The following is a 13,972-nucleotide window of genomic DNA, read 5'->3' on the forward strand; positions in this document are numbered from 1 at the left end:
GAGGAGTGGTGAAGTGGTGAAGGTGAAGTCAGAATGTCTAAAGGGGGAAATTGGAAGTTAGAAGGATATTTCTCTCAAAATTGCTGAGTAGCAACGATTAGTCCAAAATATTAAAAGCACCCTCAACAGGATTTGCTCTTGTGGTTCCCTTGAAAAGTGCAATAATAAACACATTGAATATGTGTCTTTTGCAACAAAGTGTGAACATGACTCCGGTGTGAACATGACTCCGGTCTTTTCCGTTTCGATGTCGAAGAGGAGACGTGAGCAGTTTCCTACACAAAACTAGAAAATTGCTGAGTTGGTCATCATCGCCTATAGGGCAACTCAGACAATGGCAGAAGTGCCGTTTGTCATGCTATGAGATTATGTGCCATCAAAATGATTTTGGAAACATTATGTTATTTTAAGGTTGCCTTTGATATCAACATAATTATTCTTGTACAATTTTCTACAGAAACTGATTCGTTCTGAAGACTTGTTGGTATCCTATTACATCTACCTGTCAAAAGTTATAGAACACCCCAATTTTTGAATGGGGTTGAAATCTGGAGACTGTAATGGCCAAGTGTTTTCAAGCTTATCCCCTCTTGTTATTTTTTCCTGGCATTGCTTGGACTCATGATTTTGGACCATTCTTAGATGAACCCCTGACCGACTAAGTGCATGCCAGAGAGAACTGCACTGCTGTAGAAGCCATTTTGGTTCAGGTCTATCACTCTGTAGGCTACAAGTCACCGACCCTGAATCCAGCAAAATCACACTTTCTCCTCCACGTTTGGCGATTGACACTGAGGAACCATGCTTTCACCTATGGCGTACACAAATCCTGTGTGATGAACTGAAATTTTGATTCATCAGTTCATAACACCTTCTTGCAGTCATCAGTAGTCCTAACGGTCCAGGCAAGCTTGCTATTTTGACGTCTAAGCAATGGCTTTCTAGCTGCAACTCAAAGTCTTCTCTTCACAGTTGAAACTGATAGCCTACTTGCTAACCACTATAGTAGCTGAGCTTGTCCTGTGATCAGCGGTCCTGTGAGCTGCATCATGCAAGCTGTTGACTCTTAAACTTTTGTGATTTTGTATATTAGGTCTTCCATACCTCTTCCTGCCAGAGTTTCCCCTTTTTCTGAGCGCCTTTTGATGGTGAAGTTAACTGTAGTCATAGGCTAGGCTACTTCTGAAATGTACATAGGCCTAATTATTCAGTTTTAGGTAACATTAGACCTACCATTTTGTTACCTCTTGCAGTTCAATACTCACCTTTGTAGCATAGCCTTTCAAGCATATAGGCCTACTTGAACTGCTTGAATTTCAAAAGCGGGAAATTTAAAAAAAAAATGTGAAAGGCCGGCTTCATCTTTTCACCATTGTTTCAAGCTACAATACATTTGTTGCTGTCTTTATACACACACCTGTGGAGGTTGTGTTGTCAACTACATATAAAAAGCAACCGTTCCGCCCTAGGCCTTCACATCAGATTTCCCCATTGGCTGCATTCTTTGCACCTGTCAAGGATTTCCACCAATCACATATCCCAGTCTCAGATGTTCAAGATGGCGACCTCCTGTTCACTATTTTATGCGCCCCTGAGGCTCTGAGTAAATATTATCGCATACTTAAATTACTCAAAATTTCAGACAATTGTGAACGTTAAGGACTAAGATTCCTTATGTTATCGACAGCAACAGCATATATTTATTTGGTTTTCCAATGCTAACCATCGACGTTGTCCCGAGTCTTGTATCACATTGAAGAGGGAAACAGCATTTTCGGTATGGCCACCGACAGCAGAATACATTTTTGGAAACGAAACACGAAGGTGCCAGGGAGGTGGGTACTTCCCTATTCGTTGATTTTACCAATTCAACATTCACATAATGGCAAAAACCTATTCTTGTTAAGTCCCTAACTTCTTCTCTTGTGTGCAACCCATGCTATCTCCGCTAGTTCGAGATGATAGCAGTATAACGTTTGTAGCTAGCATTACAGCAGTATCATTGCTAATAGACTACTGTTACACCTTGTATCTTGATGTTTTATTTCCATCAACGTAACAAGATAGAGGCATACCGTTAGTAAGTTATGTGGTAACAATACTGTCCAGGTACACTTTCCGTGTTACTGAGGATGCGATGGCCATATGTTAACAGGTCGATGTCAGTCTGTCACTCAAGCGTCAGGCAATCTGTCACTCGGCCAGCTGAGCGCACCTTACTGGGGTCTGAGATGTGCTTGTTTCCCCCTCCCTTTAAGTTATCGTGTTTTGACATAACCGGATAGATTCAGAAGACATCCTTTGTAGAAGCTTTTCTCTCCTACATCGCTACATTAGATATTTGTATTATTGGAAATAAATGGTTTCGATCAAAACAAATGTCAGCATAGGCTAGCCTAATGTCATTGTCTAGACTGCATAATGGAAACTGTCTACCTAGTAGCCTAACCCTGTCTCTGTCTATCTCTGTTCATCACTGTGTCTGAGGGATTTAGATTTTGTTTCGTAATGTCCCTAACTTTTGAAACGTGACCGCAATGATGAAGCATTTTTTGAATGAAAGACCAAGATGTGATTTTCATAGATTGCGTGATTTCGCAATCCACTGCAAACCTCAATTCAGACTAGTTGTGCCCACCAACCTCAGGAATGTGAACCAACCACTGAACATATACAGAATGCGTTGTCAATTGGTATGAAATGTGTGTTGCAGGTTGTGTATATTTTGACATTCATACCATCCAACTTAGTTTGTAATATAGGCGTAAACAAGTTGCTCAAATTTGAGCCAGCCTAAAGTCAAAATGTTCAGGCCATCCAGCTATGGTGTCCTGTCCCCCATGTGAACACAAATCTAGGCCATTGTTCTGACAGTTGTGTTGAGGGAGAGAATTATGAAATGTATCAACTAAATATGTGTCCTTATCTTCTCACCAACAAGTACAACAGAGTAACAACTTTCCCGAAGCTCTCAATTGAGTTGTTTGAATTTTAGGTTGTTTGTATTTTATAGTTGTTTGATTGAATGCATGTTTGTCAGACTGTTACTCTGAAACCTGTTTCATGCCCTAAGCGCCCTAAGGTATTCTATTGTTGTCCTAACAACACAAAAGACACATTATACGAAGCCCTGTCACTTCGTGTCCTGTTCTTCCATGTGTCCCTTTTTTCCTTGTTATGCTCCTGTCCTCCACATGTGATGCTGTGCAGATGTACACAAGGGCAGAGCCATTCCTGATGGTCTTTTGTGTGGCCTATCACATAAAGAAGCCTTGGTTAATCCATTAAACTGACCGCTGAAGTGCTCTACAGTGAAGGAAGCACAGTCCGAGGCCTTTCAACGTTGTTGAAGAATAACAATTAGCAGTAGGTTCCCACATACTTTGAGCACTCTCTGGAATGTGCTTGAATTAGAGATGAACAAATGTCAAGGACATGAAAGGCCGAGAGATTTAATAGACGTTCTGGTAAGTGCTTGAGTCGTCTGTAGGATCTTACGCAACAGTCTAAATAAAAGACCTCAGTCTGGTAACTTTGGTACTTTCTCAAACTGCCGCAGGGCTGGATTATCTCGTATCAAAGCCATTAAAGAATGACTTGAAAGATTGTGTTTGAGGTGTGTAGTTTGAACAAGTATAAATGCGATAACCACGTTTCTGGTATGTGACAAAGTGCTTCGAGGAAAATGGCAAATTTGTTTGAAATCATTTTCTAAAAAAAAAAAAAAAGCTTGTAAGATTCAGAAACAGCGGGACACTTGTTGTGGATTAGTGCAATTATCACTGAAGTCCTTTGAAATTCCCAGTGATGGTCAAGGTCTCAAACTCTGTTGTTGTTTCACTCTCACACACCCCCAAGCAGCTCTCCTGAATTAAAACTTAGTTAGCGTACCATAAAAAGGTCTTGGAGATTCAGTGAACTCTAATATAAGGCTTCTTCTTACTTTTGTATATTTTGCTATTCAGATTCTGGGTTTGATGTGCATGTCAGTGTTGTGTCAGTGGCGTAATGGGTGTGGCCGTGTAATATGAGAAGACGGTGTGATGTCATCTCCAGTCTGGCTTAGCTGGTCTGGTGGATTTGAGGGGGCAGGGTAGGGCACAGTTACGCAAAGTAGTCTACCCCATATACACACAATATATATTTATTATATAAACCGCTCACAAAAAGTAAGGAAACTTGACTTTGGCCCATTATATCTCCACTTTAATAATACCAATCACTAAAGTGTTTTATGTCATTTTCATTGTTTATTAGTCACCTTTACAATGAGGTACAGCTTGTAAGCATTGGGCTCCCATGGAATGAGTAACACAAGCAAACGTGTAAGTAGTGCCAATGAAAAATGTGCCAAAATGGCCTGTCATGCTGTTTGAATTCACCTTTGTTACTTCAAGCATTGACGATTGCACTCTCCCATAGCAATGAGGAAAACAAAACATGTTAGGCATACATTCGTTCATTTTATACTCAGTGTCAGGGTCCTCAGTAGTGTGTAGAGGATCCATATGCAGCCAAAACAGCTTGGCACCTTCTTCTCATGCTGGTCACCAACCTGGCTATATTCTGCTGTGGGATGGCATTCCATTCCTCGATAAGGACCTGTTAAGTCAGCCAACCTGGTTCTGTTGGTGACTCTGGCACGTACAGCACGCCCAATCTGATCTCACAAGTGTTCAATTGGGTTGAGGTCTGGACTCACGTCACGGCAGGCCATTCTATCCTCTCCACTCCCACATTCTGGAGGTACTCTCTGATGATCCCAGCTCTATGGGGGCGAGAGTTGTCATCCTGGAGGATGGCATTTGGTCCCATATTCTGGAGATATGGAATTGCCACTGGCTCCAGAATCTCTTCCCGGTATCTAAACTCACCTGGTAGCACTTGAAGCCAAAACGAGATGTCTGGCAGCTTACTGGCCATTTTGGCACATTTTTGGTTGGCACTACTCAGACATTTGGCTGTATTGCTCATTCCATGATTGCCCTATGCTTACAAGCTATACCTCATTGTAAAGGTGACAAATCAATGATAAAAATGAGATGAACCACTTTACTAGTTGGTATTACTAAAGGGGAGATATAATGGGCCAAAGTCAAGTTTCCTTACTTTTTGTGAGCAGTTTATATATTTTTTTGTCCTTAGAAGTTGTAAGTGAAGAACACTTTGACTGTATGTGGTCATGTTCCAATTATATTGGAATAAGACATTTAATGATTGTGTGTTGGTATGGTCATGCAAAATATAGACAGAATCCTGTAAATATTCACTTGGCTGTTCGAATTTAGGTGTGCAAGGTTGGAGTCATAGACATTCATTATAAGCCCAGTTAGCCTTGTGGAAGATTCTGGCTTTACCAGGCTGTGGGAAGAAATACATTTAGTGTCACTTGTATTAGCAACACACTGAGTGGTCTAAGGTCTAAGGTCTTGACGTTTTTTTTTTTTTTTTTTTAACAGCACTCATTGATGCTCTTATTCTTACTGCACTCTACCTTTTCAAATTTCCTAGAATTGTTGTGAGAATTGATTTAATTTGGCTTTGGCTAAAAAGTGTCAGCCAAATGTAATGTAATGTAATGGTTGAAATGAAAGTATCTATTAATTATGACATTACAAAACCGTATTGACCACAGATCTATAGGCCTTTAGGCTGTCAAAATAAAGGCCCCCCAGTTTGAAATAGGCCTTTCTGAGAATCACGTGTTTGTGGTATCAACTCTTTTCTCAGCTAAGACTCCTATGAAGTTTTCTAAGTTTTGAACCCTCTCGGAGAACAGACTGTGCTACACCACATAAAGTTTCCCTGTATGTAACCTACTTTTTGAGACCTCCTGTTGCTTTCTTAACTCTGAGTCCACCAACTTTCTCTTTGTTTGTATTCTTTCTCTCTCTCCCTCCCTCCCTCACCCTGTCCCTCTTTCTCTCGCCCTAATGCACACAAGCAAAACTCTCTTTCCCTTTCCCTCTCACACACTCCTTTGTTTGTGACATGTACGCACACACAACACTGACATTCTTTATATGCCCCCCACTCCCGTTTCACGTTCACTTCTGTATCTCTCATCTCTGCCTGTTCTTCTGTCTGCCAGTCTTCAGCCTGTATACGGGGCTCAGCATCCTCCCCTGGACCCGCGTATCCCCCGAGCGTAAGTGCTGCCTGGGACTGGCTTGCATGGAGACCTCACCCCACCCCACCCCACCTAACCTCGGCCCCCCCAGTTCCTCAGTCTCTGTCCAGTCATCGTACTCTGCGTTTCGTTTTTCTTTTATTCAAACTTTTGTGTTACGCTGCTCGGGTACTTATTGTGCATCGTGTGGAATGATAACGTTTGTGTTTTTGTCGATTTGATTTGTTACTTTTCTCAAAGTGACTCTTCAGTGTCTTTCTGAATCATCTCGACTGTTTGTTGTTTGTTAGCTGAATGTTGCTTTTATTTTCATGCCTGAAATGCACCTATATATATATATATTTTTTTTTTGTTCTGTTTTGCTCTTACTCCCTCTGTGATTTTCTTGTCTCGTGAACCAATTTTCTCCTCGGTGAGAGAGATTTAATTTGGCTGCTGTTGGAGCCGACAATACTCCTGCTGTCATTCTCTCCCTCTCATTTTGGACTTTGTGGGTTTTTTTTTTTTTATCTCTCACCGCAGATTTCTCAAAGACACTCCAAAGTCAAACAGCACTCAGAATGTCAAATCCAAGAAGGCCTCTAGCTTCCTCGAGTTTGCACGGAGCACCAACGACGCCTGGGACATCGACGACGAGGAAGATGAAGATCTCCTCATGGGCGCTGCACCTCCAGCTCCCGCGCCGCACTCCCGACCTGCAGTGCCCACCTTCCTCCCCACCCAGGCGGACAGCGACTCGGAGGCCCCCCCCTCAGACACGCTGGGCCCACTCCGGAACGAGCCGTGTCCAGCAGACCAGCAGATGACCGACGACAGATCGACCAATGGGAGGGTGGTGAAGTCCAATAGTGAGGCCCAGCTTAACACCCCCTCAGGTATGTAAGACTATCCACCAATCGTATCAAGGACATCTTTATTATCCCTGAGAGGCCATTTGTTGTGCAGCAGCCTGCAGTGTACATGAACAATGAATGCAACAGAAAATTCCTACCCGGTTAAATTACAAGCCAGTGGATAATGTCAACAAGATGGAAATCACATTGAGCTATTTAAATAGCGGCCAATGGAGGCCTGGGCTAATAAGTTCTTAAAACTGTTTGCCCTGCATGTTTAGAATTATTTCTGTGGCCAGACAGAAATCACTTGAATGCCTACAGTTTATGTTTTTGAGATGAATTGGTCTGTACCAGCTGATGTTAGGACCGAGTCAATTAACAATAGTGAAACAATTCCATTAAGGTATTAGCATCATTAAAACATTGAGACTTGTGATGAGAACACTGATGGGCTTTGTTTATGGTCTCTGCACTGAGATCCAATACCATATTTAGCCTGCAGGGGGCACTAACTACCAACTTGTCCATATTTAACTCACATTATTATGGCGCTTCAAAACACATTAACCATGGGGTTTGGAGCCTTCATGTCTCGGGCCTGTTTACGATTGAAGTCCCTAAAGTCACAGGTTAACTGTGTGTGTTACACCTTTTACAGCGTTTGGTCTAGAGAGCTTGGTGTCTTTTCTGAAAGCACGGTGACACAGAGTTACACAGACAGTTTCCTCTTTTATGCTCTCATTTTATGTTTGGCCAGGAGTTATTACTCACCACAGTGGGCAGGGCTTTACTGGAGGGTCAGAGTCATAGACATCCATCTCATGGTTATCAATATCTCCGTCCACTAGACCTGACGTGATCAAAGGCTCCACCAGCGTAAACAAATCGAAAGTGAAGACAGAACACATTGATCTAAAAAGTTTTGGTCAGTACAATTGTGATAAATAGGAGTTGTGATAGTGTTTAAAGCAAATAGTAAAATCCATTGAAGGTCACTGTAGAAACTGCCATCAATAATACCACCCTAACTATAATTTGATGGGAGACAATTATTCTCTTATAAGTATGCAACGATAATTTTAATGGCGGACAGACCACTGACCTCGGCATCGTAGCAGACCATCAGCTTCCACAACTGTTTTAATCAGCGGCCTTGTGAATGAACATTGCATAAATTAGAAAACCGAGGACAGCTTTTGAGGTCAGTGCCATTATGAACCTGAACGCACCGCGCAGCCGTTTCAACCAGCCACAAGCTGGGAGGTCAGCACGGACGCAGGAACATCCCTTCCGGCCGCAGGGGGAGTTGGCCTAGCTGATGAATGTATGATTTATCCTCCCCCGTTATGGGTCTGTCCCCTAGGCTGAGCCTCTTACTCATAAAGTTTATGTTGTCCATAAACTGCACAGAGATACAGAGCAACCCGACCCGACTGCGTGTGTGTGTGTGTGTGTGTGTGTGTGTGTGTGTGTGTGTGTGTGTGGGTGTGTGGGGGGGGGTCTCACTTTCCCACAAGGCTAGCTGATGAATTTATGATCTGTACTATGTTCACTCCGTAGCAGTTGCTCCAGTCTCCAGCCTTTTTGTTTTATTAGCATGCAATGTGGCACTATGGCCCCGCGCGCGGCATGCCTGGCCGAGTGGGGACGTAGCGCCCGTGCCCGGGTGCCCGCTGCCTCTCCTCTCGTCTGGTCTCGTCTCGTCTCGTCTCACGTTGCCCCCCGTCTGCTTCTCCTAGTGCGCTCCAGCCTGCAGAAGCAGCAGTCCCTGCCAGTGCGCCCCATCGTCCCGCTGGTGGCGCGCATCTCCGACCAGAACGCCTCCGGCGCGCCGCCCATGACCGTGCGGGAGAAGACCCGCCTGGACAAGTTCCGACAACTTCTGGCCAGCCCCAACACTGACCTCGGTGAGTTTCAGCTACCAGGAACTATTCTCCAGCACAGTTGCCTTAATAACATGCCTTTACATATTGGTGACACATTTCTGCACTTAACACTTAGCGTGCCAGTACGTCGTATACCTACTAATAACGTTTTACGTGCGGGAGTGGGGGTCAGGCTGTTAGCAATCACCACCCACAAGCCAACTTTCTAGAGACGGCTGACTTGCAGAGCGGTGTGTGCCAGAAATACCCCGTTCTCTATCTGTCACTGTTTCTGTCTCTTAACAATCTGCCTTCTTCTCTGTCACTTTCTGTCTATCCGTCTCTCTTTCTCATTTCGCCCCACTTTCATTTGTTCTCTCTCTCTGTTTTCTCTCAGTTTCACATCTTCTCTTTCTGTCACAGTCTTGTTTATGGTAGCCCTGTTTTCATTTCTCTCTCTTTCTCTCTCTCTATCTCTATCTCTACTTTTCTCTTTCTCTCTTTCTCTTTCTCTTTCTCTTTTTCTCTCTCCCTCTCCCTCTCTCTCTTTCTCTCTCTGTAGGTCTCTTGTGCTCTCTCTCTCTTTCTCTCTCTGTCGCTCTCTGTCTCTCTCTCAGTCCACCGGTGGCCAGTATTCTTCCACTGCTGGGCTGGCCAGTGGCAGTCCTAGAATGCTCACTCCCAGTCCCAGTAGTCTCTGCACCCTTCCCATTGTCTCTCCCTCTCTCCATCTGTTTCTCTGTGTCCTCCTTGGCCACCCCTCTGCTCCTCTTCCTCTCTCTCTCTCTCTCTCTCTCTCTCTCTCTCTCTCTGTGAAGTGAATCTGGCAGTGTTGTTCCCACCACACACTTTGGCTCTTGGAGTCTCACACTCTCCGCCTCTCGTCACTTTGGCGGCTCTGGCTGGGACCTAACTGACAGCACTCTCGGCCCCCCATTACTTCCACTCTCTTGCGCTCTCTCTCTCTCTTGCTCTCTCGCTCTCTCTTTCTCTGTCATTCTTTCTGTCTCTCTCTTCCCCTTTCTGTCTGTCTGTCTGTCTGTCTGTCTCTATTGTTTGGTGTCTCTCTCTCTCTCTCTCTCTCTCTCTCTCTCTCAGTCCGTCTGTCTGAGACTCTCTCTGCCTCTCTCTTTCTCTCCGTTCTCCACACACTCCCCCAGTCTCATGCTGTGGACACCTTCTGTTCTATGGGCTTCCTTCCCTCCATCTCAATGGATTCTGACGGCGCTTTCACACACACGTACAAGCTTGTCAGCCGCCAGAACAAGTGTGTGTGTTTGTGTGGTGTGTGGTGTGTGTGTGTGTGTGTGTGTGTTTGAGCACAATTTCTTTACACACGTTTGTTCAGCAGAGCGCAGCAGCTGTAATGATCGCACCAAACAAAAAAGCTCCTACTCAAGACGGAATTGAAATTGAAGCGTAAGGCTTTTAGGTTTTATCACCGGCTAACAAATTCCCTTCTTCGTGAGTGACAGAACAGATGCCGTCGGCAGACTGCGTGGTCTAGTCGAGTGAATCAGGGCCTACGTGGGCTTTCCGTTTGGACGCGGCACGTATACAAACGAAATCGCACGAAAAAACACTCTCAGACAAAAAAACGCAGAAGCCCCATTTCTTCCAACAATGGGACACTGCGGGAGAATATTCCAGAAAGAAAAAAAAGCCTCACCATTGGAGCAGCTGTTAACCCGTAGCCTTGGCCCAGACGACTGCGGTGTGTGTGTGTGCCGGAGCCGCGTGATGTTCCCTATCAGCTCCCCCCCATCTTAATATGAGCCGGGGTGTAATGAAAGTCATTGACTTGCCCACGTATCCCCGGGCCCCATCTTAATGGATAATAATCTCTGCAGATAGTGCGTGGGGGCCGCGGCAATTACGCGTCCACGCTGGGTGTAATCAAACGCCTTCATCAGGGGCCTCGGCAGCCTGCCTGCACAGGCTGCCATAGCAATGCACACCTTAGGAAATTAAATGTTTGAAATGCAAGAGAGGTTTTAAATTGAAAGTGCACACACATACACACACACACGCACACACACGCACACACATACTCGCTCTCTCTCTCTCGCGCGCACACACACACACACACACACACACACACACACACACACACATATGCAGACACATATACACAGGCATAGGTTCAGATGTAGATGAATACATGCATATTAGATATATTAACACAGACATATAAATGCAATGGCTCACTCAAACACACATGCACACACACTTTGAGGAACGAAACAGAAAGATTGTGTAATGTGTTATGTACTTTCTTGACCATGTGGGGGAGCTAAAGAATCATGAACGCTGGAAATGTAATGCCTCCAATGTGGCCTGCATGTCGGTCATGTGTATTTGTGATTGGATCATCTTGTGTACAGAACACCGCAAAGTGCTTCTGTCTGTGTATTCTGATTATAGGCAAGAGCACTGCCATTGGCTAGATTGGAACAGCTATGTAATTTGTATCCACATTAACGATATTGGTTGTTTGTGCCACTGAAGGAGAATGTGTGTGTGTGTGTGTGTGTGTGTGTCGAGGTGGCTTCTGTGCTTGTGTGGTGGTGGAGGTGGTAGTGGCGGAGATCCCCAGGGGGTTGTGTGCTGTGTGAAGTTGTTGTCTCTGGTTCATCTCAAATCTCTCTCCCTTTTTCATCCATGAGTGTGGGCGTACAGATGTATGCATGTGTATGCCTCCAGCGTGTGTGTGTGTGTGTATATATTTTCCCTTTACTTTTCCCATGTGTTTTTATCATGCACAGCTGTGTGTAGGCATTTGTGTGTGTGTGTGTGTGTGTGTTTGTACGTGGGTGGTTTAAACATGTGTGACTCTATATGTGGTTGTGTTATCAAACTTTCCTGATGTTCATGGGTGAAATCATGGATATTATGCGTGTGTATGAATGTCTCTCTCTCTGTGTGTGTGTGTGTGTGTGTGTGTGTGTGTGTGTGTGTTATTTTTCCCCTCATGTTTTAATCTGTGTGTGTGTCCTTTCTGCAGAGGAGCTTCGGAAGCACAGCTGGTCGGGGATCCCCCGGGAGGTGCGACCAATCACCTGGAGGCTGCTATCGGTGAGCACCCCACTCCACCCCACCCCACCCCTCTGGCTCTGCCTCTCCCCCCCCCTCTCCCTCCGCCCCAGCCCAACCCAGCCCCCTTGTGCTGGAAATAGACCCCTTTCAACTCGCTGACATTCACTTTAGAATAAAGCCACCACTCGGGACCAGCAGAGGTGGGGCCACCATCTGGAACATGCCCACTGTTGATGCACTAGTTTCCCCCAAAAGCTCCATTTGTCAGTTTTTATTAGCCAAATGCCCATCAAAAACATGGTCACCAAAAGCACACACACACACACACACACACACACACACACACACACACACACACACACACACACACACACACACCGCGTTCCCCCCCTAAAGTGTGGCGCTGGCCTTAAAAGTGCAGCTGACACCAGAGATGTGACTGGCAGAGTTCGCAGGCACAGGCGGCGTGATGGGGTGCAGGCGGGCAGGCTGGCACTCGGGCTGGCACTCGGGCGGCTCTTATCGGACTCAGCAGCAGCCTCGGGGCAGGCGGGGCAGGAAGTCGCAGAGGACATGAATCAGCAGAGCAGCAGGCTGCCACCACCACCACCACCACCGCCGCAGCAGCAGGAGCAGCAGTAGGAGCAGGAGCCAATGGGAGCACCAGGACTGGGACACCTCAGTCATCAGTCTGTGCCACGTTAGACAACGCGAGGGGGGGGGGGGGAGCGGTGGTGGGGGGTGAAGACATAAGAGCTATGACACACACACACACACAAAGAGCGGAGAATGTGGGTGATTTGAGATTCTGCAGTAGAATTGAGAATTACTGTATGTAAATGAGAGAGAAAGTGCGCCCACGTGTGTGTGTGTGTGTGTGTGTGTGTGTGTGTGTGTGTGTGTGTGTGTGTGTGTGTGTGAGAGAGAAAGAGAAGGTAGGTAGATAGACCTGTTAAACCAGACTACACCCCCCTTCCCCCCCTCCCAACACACACACACAACCTTGCAGGCACCTCACTCCCCCCTTTCTCTGGTCTTGCCACCTGTTCCCAGGTGTGGGTGTGGCCGTCTCACACACACACGGCACGTCTCACACACACACACAGAGGTGCGCACAGGTCCCACTCGACCACTTAACCTGCCCGAGGAGAGATCAGAGGAGGAATTAGAGCTCCCGTGTTTCCTCTGATCTTTATTCCTGAGGTTCCCCAGGACAATTAGATCCACTCCCCCACAGAGGTACAATACTCAGACAGCTCTGTTGATCTCCCCCTTCCCCTTCCCGCCCACCCACACAGAGGATTTGGTCATCACTTCCTCTAGTTAGCATAGCCTTGGAGGCTGACTGCGCACAGATGAATGAGCAAATTGTAGCCCCATAGTGTTCACACTTGCGATAAGTGTATATGGATTTGGATATTCAGAGCACTGGCAGATGTATAAGAGCTTTGGCAATGTGCAGTCACTCAGATATATACTGAGCCCCGTTTGCCTTCTGGTAAGAAAGAGATGCGCTAATGTGGAATATGTGAAAGATCTGTACTTAATATTCCCTCTAACAACTTGTTGGCATGCATGAGGGAACCCGTAATCATTTTAAGCATCATCATTCACTTAGCACTAAACAAGAGCAAGCTTTTGGGCTGGATGTGTGTGTGTGTGGTGTTGGTGTTCATGGGATTTGCTAGATCGAGTGCCCAGAAAACATGTCTTTACATTCACACACTCTGGTGAATTCGCTTTTTTGGAGTGAAGAGGAGGAGAACAGAATGAGAAGATTATGAAATAAACAAGTGAGTTTGGAGGTGGTGGTGGTGGTGGTGGTGGTGATGGTGTGGGGGGGGGCGGGGGGGGGTAGTGAAGTGATGCCAGGAGAGACAGAGAGAGAGAGAGAAAGAGAGGGAGAAAGAGAGAGAGAAAGAGAGGGAGAGAGCGATTTCTCTCATGTGCCAGCTGCATGTTCGGTCAGACAACAGCCCTGGCACAGCCTGGCACTGTTTCCACGGGTGAGTGGGTGCGAGGAATACGCAGGCGGCCCGCACTGCCTCACATTCGGGTCCTTATTATTGGTTTTGTTTTGAATATAATCAGAATGTAGTGGCGGA

General features: G+C 45.8%; 1 protein-coding gene across 2 annotated transcripts in view; it reads left to right on the plus strand.

Annotated features, from left to right (window-relative positions):
- The first annotated feature begins 1,568 nt into the window (after positions 1-1,568).
- tbc1d22b (TBC1 domain family, member 22B) overlaps positions 1,569-13,972 on the plus strand; it is a 46,928-nt gene continuing 34,524 nt past the window's right edge. Inside the window, exons 1-5 of one of the 2 annotated variants that reach the window (XM_062541431.1) lie at positions 1,569-1,835; positions 6,092-6,148; positions 6,653-7,005; positions 8,706-8,873; positions 11,836-11,906. In XM_062541431.1, the coding sequence (XP_062397415.1) occupies positions 1,780-1,835; positions 6,092-6,148; positions 6,653-7,005; positions 8,706-8,873; positions 11,836-11,906 (705 nt within the window). In that variant the 5' untranslated portion in view covers positions 1,569-1,779. The remainder of the gene's footprint in view (positions 1,836-6,091; positions 6,149-6,652; positions 7,006-8,705; positions 8,874-11,835; positions 11,907-13,972) is intronic. The other variant, XM_062541433.1, reaches the window with a different exon arrangement.

This window comes from Sardina pilchardus, chromosome 7, assembly GCF_963854185.1.
Source record: "Sardina pilchardus chromosome 7, fSarPil1.1, whole genome shotgun sequence".
Lineage (NCBI taxonomy): Eukaryota > Metazoa > Chordata > Actinopteri > Clupeiformes > Clupeidae > Sardina > Sardina pilchardus.